This window comes from Podarcis vaucheri, assembly GCF_965113315.1.
Source record: "Podarcis vaucheri genome assembly, chromosome: 9".
In the NCBI taxonomy this organism is placed as follows: Eukaryota; Metazoa; Chordata; class Lepidosauria; order Squamata; family Lacertidae; genus Podarcis; species Podarcis vaucheri.
In genome coordinates this window covers 73,459,967-73,475,781 of record NC_138767.1, presented here as the reverse complement: position 1 = coordinate 73,475,781, position 15,815 = coordinate 73,459,967, and the positions used below count along the sequence as shown (strand labels likewise).

Below are 15,815 nucleotides of genomic sequence, written 5' to 3'. Positions count from 1 at the left end.
ATGAGACTCTGAGAAGGATGACACGCACAAGGTGGGCAGACTTTTTGCAACAGTTATTTATAAAAAAAGGGCACAGACAATTGCTGGCGTCAAACCCCATATGTGGATTTAGGATTTATTGGGAGGCAGGGCTATAAACATTCAACTGATCATCACAATAGTTCAAAAAAGGTACATGAAACCCATATAACCAGACCTTATACACTTTGTGAAATGAATAAACCCCACACACTGTGATTTGCATGTGAAGATTTCCATGCATTTTAGACTGCTCCCCATGGTAATTCAGGTTTCTGTAGAGAAGATGTATGTACAAGGCTTAAAAAAAAAAAACCAAATAGGGTTTCCACAAGCAGGTAAAGTAGAAGTAAGACTTTATTATTACAGTTGCTGTAGTCCAAGATCTCCTCTGGTGTCCATACTGCAGAAACAGTGTGTGATACCCCTGCAGATTTCTTGAATAAGGCTTCCTGGCCCCCCATCACACTGACTTTTCCCTTGGTACCAAGTTCTTTCTCTCTGCTTCTACAGTGGTGCCTCGCAAGATGAAAATAATCCATTCCTTGAGTCTCTTCGTCTAGCGGTTTTTTCGTCTTGCGAAGCAACCCTATTAGCGGCTTAGCGGATTAGCGCTATTAGCGGTTTAGCGGATTAGTGGCTATTAAAGGCTTAGCAGCTTAGCGGTTAAAATGCTATTAGCGGCTTAGCGGCTTAGAAAAAGGGGGGAAAGCAGAAAAAAATTGGAACACTCGCAAGACGTTTCCGTCTTGCGAAGCAAGCCCATAGGGAAATTCGTCTTGCGAAGCAGCTCAAAAACGGAAAACCCTTTCGTCTAGCGGGTTTTCCATCTTACGAGGCATTCGTCTTGCGGGGCACCACTGTATTCATTATAATATAACACTTTGCGTCTTCTTTTTCTCCTCTTGGGATAGGAGGATCTTTGCCTGCAGAGAGCCAGCTATGGGCTCTGAGAGGCTCAGCAACTGTTTTACAAGTGGTGCTGTGGTAAACCTCCGAGCCTCTTGGGCTTGCCGATCATAAGACTGGCAGTTCGAATCTGCACAATTGCTCCTGTTGCTCTGTCCCAGCTCCTGCCAACCTACCATGCTTTAGTCATGCTGACCGCATAACATGGAAAGCTGCCTGCAGACAAAGACTTGTTCCCTCAGCCTGAAAGTCGATTTTGACTGAACTTAACCGTCCAGGGGTCCTTTACCTTTACCTTTTACATGAGAATTCCATATATTCATAATTCAGATATGGTCTGAAGCTCAACATCAAAAAAACGAAGATAATGGCCACTGGGCCCATCACCTCCTGGCAAATAGAAGGTGAAGAAATGGAGGCAGTGAGAGATTTTACTTTCTTGGGCTCCATGATCACTGCAGATGGTGACAGCAGTCACGAAATTAAAAGACACCTGCTTCTTGGGAAGAAAGCAATGACAAACCTAGACAGCATCTTAAAAAGCAGAGGCATCACCTTACCAACAAAGGTCTGTATAGTTAAAGCTATGGTTTTCCCAGTAGTGATGTATGGAAGTGAGAGCTGGACCATAAAGAAGGCTGATCGCCGAAGAATTGATGCTTTTGAATTATGGTGTTGGAGAAGACTCTTGAGAGTCCCATGGACTGCAAGAAGATCAAACCTCTCCATTCTGAAGGAAATCAGCCCTGAGCGCTCACTGGAAGGACAGATCCTGAAGCTGAGGCTCCAATACTTTGGCTACCTCATGAGAAGAGAAGACTCCCTGGAAAAGACCCTGATGTTGGGAAAGATGGAGGGCACAAGGAGAAGGGGACGACAAAGGACGAGATGGTTGGACAGTGTTCTCAAAGCTACCAGCATGAGTTTGACCAAACTGCGGGAGGCAGTAGAAGACAGGAGTGCCTGGCGTGCTCTAGTCCATGGGGCCACGAAGAGTCGGACACGACTAAATGACTAAACAACAACAACAAATAATTTTAACAACCTCACAATATCATCATTTTTTTAAAAAAATTAAGTATTTATTTGCAATTTTGGATAGAGAAAACATTATTTAACTGGCAGGAATCTTAAAAACACAGTCAGAAAGGCATACACTGCTTTCCAATAGACCTGCTAGGATCACTAAACATATTAGGAGTAAAGAGTTTGGTTCTTACACCTCAGCTGTTACCAGTTCTTCAATCTGACTAGTATTTTGCCTAATTTTTATTTAGTATTTGGGTTTGTTGACACTCATAAGAAGACTTTGCCTGCTGAGTCAAGGATAAGATTTGGCGATAGAAGGGGGAGGGTTTCTTCAGCCAGTGGCAACTTCTTAAATAACTTTTGCATTGATATTTTTCTCTCTGACTAGTATACTCTCAATAGCCTTTTCAAAATCCATTGCCACTATTCCATGCTACCTCAAAGAACATGAAACAAAGAGAAAAAACACCACATTTTAATCAGCAGTCTTGCTGCCAAGAAAATGGTTTGTGCCAAGTTTTATCCCAGAGTGAACAGGAAAAAAATGTGGGAAAGGACCAAGTTTGAAAACTGCTATCCAGCCTCAGCTACAGCAGTGTTTGGAAGACATCATTAAAAGAAGGACCCCCAACTTCTTCTTTTTTCAGATGCACCTGAACTCATGCCAATTTAGGAGAAGAAATCTGCCTTTCAGCTCTTGTAGGACAAGATTTGCTCTAGTGCTTTCTGTGCCGTTAAATCTTTCCCTTTGTGTATAATATGGATGATTTAGGAGCAGCTGTGTCAGTGCTGATTTATACATTGACAGCTAAGGATAATAAGATATGGGGCCAACATACTGCTCACCCTTTTACAGATTAACCTGCAGACTGCATTAGGCAAATTTGATGGCATTAAAAGATTTTACCAATTTGTCTGGAAACAATTTCTCTTTTGTGTTGTGTCAGGGGATAACATTTCATGCCATTGTACTAATTTAAATGGCTTAGATAAATTACTCTGGAGGTTAGAGAACTGTACTGGATATATTATTTTGGCCCTTTAAAATAAAAAGCCTATTAACTAAATTGTTAAATGCCCTTAATTAGTTAAAATGGAAAGTGCCTGGGAATTTTTTTTTAAAAATACTCTGCAACACAAACATTGCACCAAAATGATTAACTGCAGTGTCTAGAAAATGATTGTTCTAGCAGACAAGTAACATACTGCAGTGAAGAATACAGGAAAAATAGGGAACGATCCAGTGTGAAATTTTATTGCGCATGCTGAATGAGAACAGTGTAAGAGCAATACTGCACCTTTGTACTTCTTCCATTAATCCCAATGGACTGAACTCCTAGTGAGTATATTTCTGAGTGTATACAGTCCTTGATCGTGCCTCCAAATACTCTTGCTTCCAGTCCCACTGCCTCTCAAGTTACAATGAAACCATGTAGTAAACGTAAAGGTACTCCTGACCGTTAAGTTCAGTCGCTGACAACTCTGGGGTTGCAGTGCTCACCTCGCTCTATAGGCTGAGGGAGCCGGCTTACAGCTTCCGGGCCATGTGGCCAGCATGACTAAGCCACTTCTGGTGAACCAGAGCAGCACACGGAAACACCGTTTACCTTCCCGCCACAGCGGTACCTATTTATCTACTTGCACTTTGATGTGCTTTTGAACTGCTAGGTGGGCAGGAGCTGGGACCGAACAATGGGAGCTCACCCTGTCTTGGGGATTCGAACCACTGAGCTTCTGATCGGCAAGCCCTAGGCTCTGTGGTTTAGACCACAGCGCCACCCGCATCCCTAAGCCATGTAGAGGTAATCCCAAAGTCAAGGGCTTCTTACGTACTGTAGCTCTTCAGCGCTGCTGGCACGCAGCTTTCCTGCAGTCAGAAGCAGGTGTTGTTCCATACAGCACTTCATATAGAACTTTATTCCTCTTTGGAGGGGTGGCCCGCAGACTGTATCTGTCCAGCAAGCTGTAGGAAGTGGTCATATCTCCCTGCAGAACTGAGCAGGAGATAAACTGCCCTGCCTGTTGTTTATAAGAGTAAAAGGCAGCATTTCCACCTTTCGAAGAACAAAGTTGTAGTGGGGATAGAAGCAGTGCCTCTTACTTTGCACAGAACAATCTGTGTGAAGTTAAAAGGCAGCATTTTCAGCCAGCCACAACACCAGTCCTGGAATGGGGAAGCCAGGAAACACTGAGTGTGCAGAGAAAGTGGGAGGTAGGAAAGATGGAGGAAGAGTATGCTGAGTGCCTGGATGCCTGTGTATGTGTGGTGTGTTCAGGTACACACTAGCCATTCCCACTGCTTGCGTGTGGCCCACAGAGATGGGACTGTCAATTCAGCCTTTGAACCAGAAAAGGGTAGCCACCCCTGCTGTACAGCACTGTATTATTCCTTGTTACAGTTCTATAACACAAAGGCACACATTGCTGCATCAAATGTAGAAATAACAAGCAAACAAAAAAAAAGTTTGTACACATTGTGTGGTAAAAATAATTATATTTGCATTAGCTCATTTGCGGTTCCATGAAAGTGAAATGGGTTTTTAAAAGAAGTATAGGACAGAAACTGGCTGTTGAAAAATAGTGGGGGACAGGACTGCGTAGTGTGATGTGTAGTGGCATAGATACAAGCAGCCAATGTAGGTTAAAACCCCAACACTCAAATTTTGGGTGGAGAAATGAGGACACTGAATTTAGATCCCTGCTGCCTCTCACAATAGCTGTTCTTCAGACCTTAGTAATTTTGCAAGGACATAATGAGAAGTATTCAGCAAGGAAAGGGAGGACAAGTGATGCAAAAGGCACAGGTGAGTCAATAGTGAGTCCAACATCCCATTCCTGCCAAGTCATCCACCCATTGAGACCCTATGACCGTATATGTAAACTTATGATTGCCCCATATGCATCACTTTGCACTTGTTTACCTCGAATTGCATTTTTCATTTTACCACCCATTCACCCAGTTTGGAGAGTTCCTTTTGGAACAATTTACCATACTTCTTTGTTTTAACAACCCTGAACAATTACAGTTATGAGCAAACTTGCTCACCTCACTGCTCACTCCTAACTCTGGATCATTTATGAGCAAGTTAAAAGGTGCAGATCCCAGTATCAATGTAATACAGGAAAACTAATGTTCTATCAAGAGGGTTGCTTTGGAATGTAATTCTTTTAAGCAACCAGTTTTTATTGATGTTATGGTAGCATTATGTTATTATGTTGCATATTCTCTCTCTCTCTCTCTCTCTCTCACTGAGAGTAAGTGCAGTTTATTAAACAAATAAGTGGCAACTCAGAGATGAAGTCAAAGGCAAGCTGAAAAGTTGAGTTTTAAGGAGTGATTTGAAAGGGGGTGGGTAATGAAAGTGTTTCATAAAGAAGTACCAGACCTAAATGGGACCTAATCATGAGAAGGAAAGGGACGCGAGTGGCGCTGTGGGTTAAACCACAGAGCCTAGGACTTGCCGATCAGAAGGTCGGCGTTTCGAATCCCTGCGGTGGGGTGAGCTCCCATTGCTCGGTTCCTGCTCCTGCCAACCTAGCAGTTCGAAAGCACGTCAAAGTGCAAGTAGATAAATAGGTACCGCTCCAGCGGGAAGGTAAACGGCATTTCTGTGCAATGCTCTGGTTCGCCAGAAGAGGCTTAGTCATGCTGGCCACATGATCCAGAAGCTGTACGCCAGCTCCCTCGGCCAGTAAAGCGAGATGAGCGTCGCAACCCCAGAGTCATCCACGACTGGACCTAATGGTCAGGGGTCCCTTTACCTTACCAGACCTAAGGAACAACCAACAAGAGAAAGGACACATTTTGAAGGAGGAGACCTGGTGGTGGTGGAGTGGAAGGCATGAAGGTCATGGACAGGGCCATAGTACCATCTGTTAAAATTCATATCTCATGCAACTGCTCAGTCAAGCTGGGATGCTTGAATTTTAAACTAGGTTATAATCCTTATGTAAATTGAGCCATGCTAGTGCATGAATGTTTACACGAGGGTTTTAGCAGAGCTGCCCCACCCATGAGGCAAGGCGAGGTGACTGCCTTGGGCAGCAGGATCCACAGGGGCAGCAGATTCCAATGTAGATCTCCCACCACCCCCTTGTTCCTGATACAGATCTTCACTCACACCTTCTTCTCTGAAGGAAGGGACACCATTTTATGGTTTGCCTCAGGTGCCAAAATGTCATGGGCTGGCCCTGTGTTGTAGGTACATTTTACTAGGCAATGTCCTAAAAGCAGGATGCTGCCTAAAATATTGTAACAGTGTTACTTCAGAAGATGTAGCTTTGCCAGTGCAGATCTTGCCTCAGTGAAGCAAGTCAGCAGAAACTGCCAAACAGTTTTGCTTAGAAGCAAATCCCACAGGTTTTACTGCACATTATTTGGAAGTAAGTGTGTTTAGAATCGGATCTTAAACCAGTGGAAATCAAAGCAATTTAGTGGCAGAGTAGACTAGAACTGTTAGAGCATGGGTAGGCAAACTAAAGCTCAGGGGCTGGATCTGGCCCAATCGCCTTCTCAATCCAGCCCATGGACAGTCCAGGAATCTGCGTGTTTTTACATGAGTAGAATGTGTCTTTTTATTTAAAATGCATCTCTGGGTTATTTGCGGGGTATAAAAATTCGTTCATTGTTTTTTTCCAAAATATAGTCCGGCCCCCCACAAGGTCTGAGGGACAGTGGACCGGCCCCCTGCTGAAAAAGTTTGCTGACCCCTGTGTTAGAGCAACTGAAGCTAGCCTCACATTAAGCACTCCCCTTAAAAGTAACTGATACTTGCTTCCAAGTTAAAATGCTTAAAATCAAGCAGCTCAGCAACAGTAAAAAATACAAGCCCTATTCAGGCATTCAGATCGCTTGAGAGTAAGGGAAAGTTGTGGCATGGGAAGCCTATTCTGCATGGCTACGCTTCCTGCACAAGTTAAACCCCTACTTGCATATGGCTCCCACTTTCCTAGAACAGGCTCTCCACTTCAGAACCCCCCCCCCAATGTGTGGGGAGCATGGGGCAGGGACAGTAAGCATTCAATAGTGTGGCTAGTGACTGCAGCTCCACTGTTTCTCCCATGCAATTACCAGTGTGTGGGCTTTCCTTATGGCTGTTTTCAAACTTTATCATAATTGTTGGCGGGTTTATCATTAAATGGATAGGTGTAAAGATTTCCATAGTCACTGAATCCGTTTCAGACAACCTGCTTTAGTTGCTTGGGGTGGGTGGATGGATAGATTAAAAAGTGTGGGGGGGGGTGCATCTTTGTTGAAACAAGAAAATGTTGCATATTTTTAAATAAGGTCAGCAATTGAGGGGAAAAAACCCTATAAATTGATCACCCCAGTCCTATTCACGTTTATCTGGAAATAAGCCATGTGGAACTTAATTCATGAATGCATGCACTTCAATATTGTATTTTAATTTTCATTGTTATGTTTACAGAAATGGCGCTCTGGGTTATTTCAACCAGAGATTTTGGTTTTGCTCTTTGTATGAAAATGTATCAATCCGCCATTCCATACCACACCCCAAATGAGGCAGTTGCCAATGTAGTAATGCTCTGAACCGGGGAAGGTAATAATCTTCAGAAAACTGAGTCTAAATTTTTCATACCTTAATACTTGAAGATTAATAATGTATGGGCAGCCCTGGTGATTTTTATGCCTAGAATTTCTGCGCTCCTTTATTGGATCTTATCTACATAGCTTCATGAAGAATATAAACTGTAGGAGTCATACACTAAGGATTGCTTTCACGAACAAGAATATGAATTGGCTTTATTCAGAAGGGTACTGGGGGAATGCTATGAGTATCATATGCACGCCTAAGGATGTGGAATTCTGCCTTTACGGAACTAAGGGTGGTCTCTCTCCGGCTCGCCAAGGATAGTGAAATTAACATGCAGCTGGGCTTCTCTGATAAATGGATTCTGTTAGGTCACTGAGGGGATGCGTGTGACATTAAGTGATTTACAGCCCTTTACCTTAATGAAATTGTTTCAGCGAGATGACGCTGAGAGCTTTTAATGGATAGCTTTTCTTGATGTAATGAAATTGCATTCCTTTGGCATTTAATATAAGGTGCAGTTATTATTTACTGGAGCTTTCCCAAGGCTGTCGTGTTTTTGCACACGCAGTTCGGAACAAAAAGAGACTTCGGTGGCAGCATCAGGACCAGAATGGTGTGTGACATTCTTAAGCAGATGAGTGTATTTGGGGAGTGCATTTCCGTTAGTGTGGCCTAGCTTTCAAGCCTTATCTCTTAAGGAGGCTTTCTTATCCACAGTGCTGCCAGCCTTCATCTCTTTCACATATCGCCTCTTAATCTATTTAACAGGCAACTGGATTACAACCAGATCAACTGCATTGAAGATGGGGCATTTAGGGCTCTCCGTGATCTGGAAGTGCTGTAAGTAAACTGCTTGTCTCTCTTACTTTTTAAAACAGAGAAGTCCAAATGCAGACGCTCATCTCGTGTCAAAATGTTTGAATGAAATGATGTATTAGAATAAAAATGATGCATTAGAATATTGCTTGATAAAATATTGTAAGCACATGGAAAGAGTTGAGATAATCCCCCCCCCCTTTTTTTGTAACAAAATCATCACATTTGTCAGATACAACCATGTAAGGGCAAAGTAACTTCCTTATGGAAATAAATAAAGGGTTTTACAATTCAATGCATTCTTGTAAGCCCATTTTCCATTGTTCAGATCCACACAATTATGCCCCTCTTTTCAATCATAATCTTTGTGAAATGAAGACATTCCAAAGCCTTGAATACACATTAGCAGCTTTCACAAAGCAAATTTTCTAGGAGATGGGTGTGTGATGTTTTCAAGAGCTGTGGCTTTCCATGCTCAGTTTTTCTTGCAATTGATTTTTGTTCCTGACCTGCTGCCTGCAAGCTGTTCACTGTGGAATAGCTTCGCAGAAGTCAATAGGAGTTTTGTACAAATAAGCAGGTAGGCAAGCTAGGACCTTAAGTTCCTTTTGAATTGTCATGCCAATGATGTATAGCTTATCTTCATTTAACTGAAAGTGGGTACAGCCTAGTATCTTAACAGTTTCCCTCTTCCCACATTTTAACTGTAATCATTATTGCATTAATGATGATTAAATAAAAACCTTACTGCCTCTGAAATAAGACAGTAAATGTAATGAATAAAATGTCTTATTATTTTTTTTTTTAAAAATGGCACATAATCATGAAATATGCTGTCAGTCAGTATTGCATGATCATTGGCGACACATTTTAAATAACTTATTTTCTCTGTCAGTATACAATGCCCTATGCAAATATGCCATTGGTTGTTTTGATTTAATCGTTTTAAAAACAACCAGAAGGCACAAGGATAAATTAGTTCTAAAGGAGATTCTTGTTAGTAGATTTCAAAATCAGAAAGTCATTTTCAGATTTTATTTTATTTTTAAATAAAAGGAACCCAGAAGCCCAGATGGAGAGCAATAAATATTATCATTATTTGGCCAATTCAGAGCTAGTCCCTTCTGCCCAGCTACAACAGTAAATCATAGTTAACGCTAGTTTGCATTTAAAAACAATTGTACCACTCCTTGCATTTTATTCAAGATGAGGTATTACAATGTTATAAGAATTTTTAGGTCTTCTATATATATCATGGAGCGAATAATATTGTAAAGTGAAAATACTTTTTAATGTAAAAACATTTGGATTATTTAAGTTTTCAGATGGGTCATATGCCATTCATACATGATCTACATTATTTTATCAGCTGCCAAAGAATTTCTAATCCTGGATGAAGTAGTGTATTGCACTTTCCACTGTTCATATAAAACTTTAATCTCATAGTAAGCTATGGAACCTGTCCCATGTAAAATCTCTTACGCAATGAAAGTCAGGCCAGGCCTTCCAAATGTGCTTTCACTGTACTCTGTTAAGTTAGTGCATCATGTATATCCAATCTCTTAATTGGATACTATCCATACACATGCCCATTTGTGGCAAAAGCTCTGTTTGTTGCTGGATCAGTTCACCATAAAACAGTATGGCATCCCATAAGAAGGTAATGAGCCTAAATGTGCACATCGTTATAGGAACAGCTACGCATGACTGGTAGCTGGGCATGGCTATCTACATAGCAAAGAACAATTAAGAAAATTCATTAAAAAAACATGTTCTAATATGCTGTAGATTTTGTTACTTTTGAAATTGCTTATGTTAACGTTTAATAATGTGTGTGCGGGATGAGCGGAAGCGAAGGACCAAATTCTTAAATCTGTTAACAGCTTGAAGTTAACCACTTATGTTTTCTATTTGACTAATCACATTGTTGCTTTAAACAGAGCAAAAGTTCATGGAATGCATTATATATATGTATGTGTAGCAGGCTTGTGCGAGATATATATATAGGTTCCAGTAACAAGAAGCCGAAAGCACCAGCCTGAAGATGACGAGTGAGACCTCGTCGAAACGTCGCACAGACACCCCGACTCTTACACGGGAAGACACCCGAAGACACCAAAACCTGCATTCCTATACCCGTGAAAATCTACGAAAGCAAATATATATATATATATATATATATATATGCGCTTTACGGACAGGTTTTCCTCAAAGTTTTAACCGTAGACTTGGTATATTTCTAATAACAACAAAAAGATGTGAGGAAGGAGGATATTCTTCTTGTGAATGGCAGTGGTGTAGCGTGGGTTGTCAGCACCCGGGGCAAGGCAAGTAATTTGCGCCCCCTAACCCGTGGATTTGCGCCCCCTAACCCTAACCCCCAGATGTTGCACCCGGTGCGGCCGGCCCCCCCTGCACCCCCCACGCTACGCCACTGGTGAATGGCAATGCAGTTTATGTCTTATTAAAACAGCCAAATTGAAATTCAGACCATTGAAAAAGAACACTTGGAAGGGTTTTACGTAGTACTTCTGCCACTGAATTCATCCTGTGCCTGCTATTGTGGTTTTGAAATCACAACCTTCTGTTTTTAATTTCCCCCTGCTGCTGGCGGTGTGTGTGTGAATGGGGATCAGTCAAATAGTATGGAAATGGCAGAGGAAAACAATGGGAACTGTCACAATGTGGTCAAATTCAGCAGCCAAATTGCAAAAGAAAAAAGGAAAGGGAAACATTTTCCTGTACTGATAACTGTGGGGTTACTTGAACCCAGGAAAGAAGAAAGAGCAAACAGATTACAGGAACATTTTGTGACGTCGGGAGGTTGGAGGTGGAGATGAACCTACTGTGAAATGTCATAGGTCATTGATGTCATGTGTTCTGGCAGCTGGTCCATGGACCCATGAAATAACTTCTTGTTCTGGAGGATACCATAGACTTCAACAAGACTAGTTTTTCAACACAAATCCCTGTAGGTCTTACAAGTGCACACCTGTTTTGATAGCAAATTTGCATGCTTTTTCAGAGTACATATATCGTTATTTGCTTATTGGCTTCATACGGGTTTGTTGCATTACTCAGGATGCACATAGCAGCTAGAAATATTTTGGCAGATACAGGATAGCATCCAGCCTATTGTGCCAGCAATTTGTAGAACAATCAGCGCTAAAATTAATTGAAAGGTACATCAGAACACTGTTCCATCCATGGAGCTATTAAATGATTCTTGAGCATGTCACGATCACTTTGTTCCTTTTTACTAAGAATGCATTTATTTATTTTTTGTACACAGTAAGGAAATAATAAGAGTTTGGATTTTCACAGACTTGCAGGGCGGTTTTCATTAGACTGGTGACACTGATAAGTGCAAACTCAATATTTTGAAGCAGTTCTCCACACCCTTATAATGACAAGAGTTGTTTCACAAATGTCTTGACAATGGCATAAACCCTGTCATCTTTCACTTAAGCCATGTTCATAGGCATTTGATATTAGCTGACAAAAACACCTTCCATGTTATTGAGTTAAGATTGCAGGTGTCCGTCGATTTCTGGTGTCTGTCTGTTTTGGTGTTATTAATATTACAAGTAGAACCTGCCGCAGAACACTTCAGAGCAGAGTGATCCCGGTTAGCTATGTCTTCTTCCCAGATACTCAGTTTAATTTCCTCTTTCCCTACTTACAGTTTTCTGTTCCCCGCAATGGTCAGTCTGCATTCCTTATCCATTGAAGATGCTCAGGCCTTACTTGGCTTTCCCCCTATTAAAAAAAAAAGTAAACAATTCTGACACTTTTAATAGCATGTGAAGCTGTTGTTGTTGATGATGTTGTTGTTGTTAAATGTACTTCCTTTTGAAATTATTATTATTTAGTATTGTAGTTATTATTAATTTCATTTTTCAGTTGCCTAGGGTTGGATCCAAAGACATTTCCTCCATCAAAGCTTTCTTAGTTGCAGGAAGAGAGCGTCAGCCCAATACCTCTCTCTAGCGGAAGCAGAGCCTAAGTCCCTTTCCCTTTCCCTTTCCCTTACAAACATACAAAAATCCCACCCTAGGACCAAAACTGCACTATTCTGATAACGCTTCCTGACTTTATCTCCAGAAGCAGGTCACTGCATGCTGCCACATGGTAGGACCAGCTCCACTGGATCCAAACCATATTGCATCTTTCCCCCAAGAAAACCATATTACTCTCCCTGAAGGCACCAGTCACTTGTGATAATCTTAAAGTCCATGCTTTGGAAATGCAGTGTTAGTATCTCATAGTTCAAATAATGGATATCTTGCTCTGTTGTGATTCTGCTCACCTTTGGGGTAGCCATCTTTCTGCCCCGGCCTGCGTTCACAACTGCCATTTTACAGTATTATAAATAAAAAAGCTTTGCAGATTACAGCTTCCTTCGGAGTGATATGAAAAGCTATATATATATATATATATATATAGAAAGAAAAATGCATTATTTTAGGTTTAGGACACATACACCTGCCGCACACTGTTCTTATAGCATCCTCCTTTGTTGGCGCATAGCATAATAGATTTATGCAGGTGTTTATGAATTTTGACTTGGCTAACTAGTGCTAGGTCACTGACCTATTCTCTTGTTCATGCTGAGCTTTTGTGTAGGATGTTCTGGCAGCTTCTGGATGCTGCTGGCAACTTCTGCCAAAGCTGCAGAAGGAAGAGAAACTATGGTACCTTTCATTTCCTCTTCCCCTCTTTTCCATAGAGGAAAGGATTATTTCTCTTGCTTACATTGGGCTTTTTTTCAACAGATGCTTTTTTCCAGCACCTGGTGAGGCCAGCAGAACTCCTGTAGGATGAGGGTGCTTGAAAAATATTTTTTTAAAAAAACTAACTAAAGGCAGATCATGCAACTCAGCACTTAGTTGTTCATCTTCCCTTATCATTTTTACTGAATGTCAACTATTTAGGCACTGTCCCAATCCACCAAATGTCTTGCACATGCAAACTTACTCATACACATTCATAACCATATTTATGTGTCAAGATTTTCTTAACTGGATCAGGGCAATTGATTTAACTTACTTTCAAATATGTTTGCTTAGTGCTAATATTGTATTGAGTACAAATTTCAGTTTTCCTCTTTTACATCCGATGAGCATTTCCATCTCAAAATAGCATCAGCCATGAGAAGTTTGTCATGATCAGAGTTTTCATCCTGATCCTAAACATAGTTAAATCCTAAGCACAGTAATATATTTCCATGTCTGTTTAAGGTTAGTGTTTGTATGCATAAGCGAAGTCTCTTTAGCACCTGTTGATACAATAATGGAGACGTACTTAGTATTGAATGTCAAAAACATAATTTAACTTTTAAGTTTAAGAAAATTAGAGACTTGGCAGTGGTGGCTAATGTCTTAGTAAACCTTGATTGAACTGCTGTAATGTTACCTATGCAAGGCTGCCTTCGAAGACTGCTGGAAACGATAGCCACGGTGAGACTTCTGACCACCACTATATTTTCTAGAAGTCAGTCTGTTTCAGATGTTTCTTCAAATATTCGTGGAATTGTTGTGTCATGTGAAAATGTGTACCTGTCCTTAATGTTTTACAGCACTCTCAACAATAACAATATCACACGACTCTCAGTGGCAAGCTTCAACCATATGCCCAAACTCAGAACCTTGTAAGTAGTTAACGTGTTTTACTTAAAATGTGATAAAATGTAATTCCTATTATTAGTTTTTCACAATAAGCAGTGTTAGGAACTATGTTTTAGAGGTTTGACCATTTAGTGCTACCCTGAAGGTGTGACTTACTGACCTGAATATTTCCCTTTGTGCAAGCAAGCCTTTCTGCCTTTGCCGTAGTGTAAGTGTTGGGTTTGTAGGGACGCGGGTGGCGCTGTGGGTAAAACCTCAGCGCCTAGGACTTGCCGATCGCATGGTCGGCAGTTTGAATCCCCGCGGCGGGGTGCGCTCCCGTCGTTCGGTCCCAGCGCCTGCCAACCTAGCAGTTCGAAAGCACCCCCGGGTGCAAGTAGATAAATAGGGACTGCTTACCAGCGGGAAGGTAAACGGCGTTCCGTGTGCTGTGCTGGCTCGCCAGATGCATCCTGTCACGCTGGCCACGTGACCCGGAAGTGTCTGCGGACAGCGCTGGCTCCCGGCCTATAGAGTGAGATGAGCGCACAACCCTAGAGTCTGTCAAGACTGGCCCGTACGGATAGGGGTACCCTTACCTAAGTGTTGGGTTATGTACAGACTGGTGCAGTTTGTAAATAACAGGGCAATTGCAGCAAAATGTGCTTTCAAGTAAGGCTTGATAATATTTGAAAGCAGAGAAGGTGGATGGCAGATCACACCCCGTAATAGATCATGACCATGCCACAAAAATTGCTTTTAATTTTTTGGACCCATATGTGTTATATCTGTCTTGTGTCTTGAGCAGGCTGATTATTGGCTAAGCTATAGCTATTTAAGACTCTTAGACCAGTAGAATTTTCAGAGAGCACAACTTCTTCACCTGTTTCCTTGTGAAGAAAACATTTGAAGGTGCGATAGATTGAAATTTTAAATAGGCAAAATGTATTTAAAAATAGCTTCTCTGGAACAAAACCTGAGAGGTATTTTGAGGAACTGGTCAGGTTTCACTTAAGATCACAGTAGAATCTGTGATTGGCTGTCAGATATGATAAATGTGAAATCTTTAAGGTTTTATTGCTGTAATGCTAGCAGGCCTAATTCAATTAAAATGGCTCTCCCAGATTTTTTTTTAAAAAATATAAATAATACATGTTCCAATAGTGCAATAATTAAGGTTGTGGCAGCAGTTGCTTCAAGAACCCAATATTTAATGATGGGTCTTACATGTAAAATATGCATAAGGCTATTAAGAAAAATAATTGAACAAATTCTAGTTAGTGCTGATTTTTTCAAAAAAAATAACACCAGTGTTTGATATGTTATCTACAGTAGATAAGTAAAACTGCATATGAAGCTCATTCTCATATGCATTTAAATCAGGGCTGAGCCCCAGATGTTTATCCTCCTCTTGGCACCACAATTCAAGCATTTGATGAAACCTTCTCTTCCCTATATGCAGTGGCGTAGCGTGGGTTGTCAGCACCCGGGGCAAGGCAAGTAATTTGCGCCCCCTAACCCGTGGATTTGCGCCCCCTAACCCTAACCCCCAGAAGTTGTGCCCGGTGCGGCCGGGCCCCCCTGCACCCCCCACGCTACGCCACTGCCTATATGGGAAAAAACAAGCTGCACAAAGTGTGGCCCAGAATTTGAGAAGCTTTTGCCTCCTCAGAGTTGTAGTAGTTGCGGCTGCAGCAGCCCTTTCCCCATTCCTTAAACAACCAGCCATGCCTAATAGGGGTTATTAATTCCCTTGAGTGTGGCTTTGCTAGGTGGCTCAGGATGGAATCCAATAGAGATGGATAATAATAATAATAATAATAATAATAATAATAATAATAATAATAATTTATTATTTATACCCCGCCCATTTGGCTGAGTT

General features: G+C 41.4%; 1 protein-coding gene across 6 annotated transcripts in view; it reads left to right on the top strand.

The window, feature by feature from the left end:
• SLIT2 (slit guidance ligand 2) overlaps positions 1–15,815 on the top strand; it is a 242,582-nt gene that overhangs the window by 143,610 nt on the left and 83,157 nt on the right. For all 6 annotated transcript variants that reach the window (XM_082237336.1, XM_082237334.1, XM_082237335.1 and 3 more), the window contains exons 6-7: positions 8,280–8,351; positions 13,906–13,977. In XM_082237336.1, coding sequence (XP_082093462.1) covers positions 8,280–8,351; positions 13,906–13,977 — 144 coding nt within the window. The remainder of the gene's footprint in view (positions 1–8,279; positions 8,352–13,905; positions 13,978–15,815) is intronic.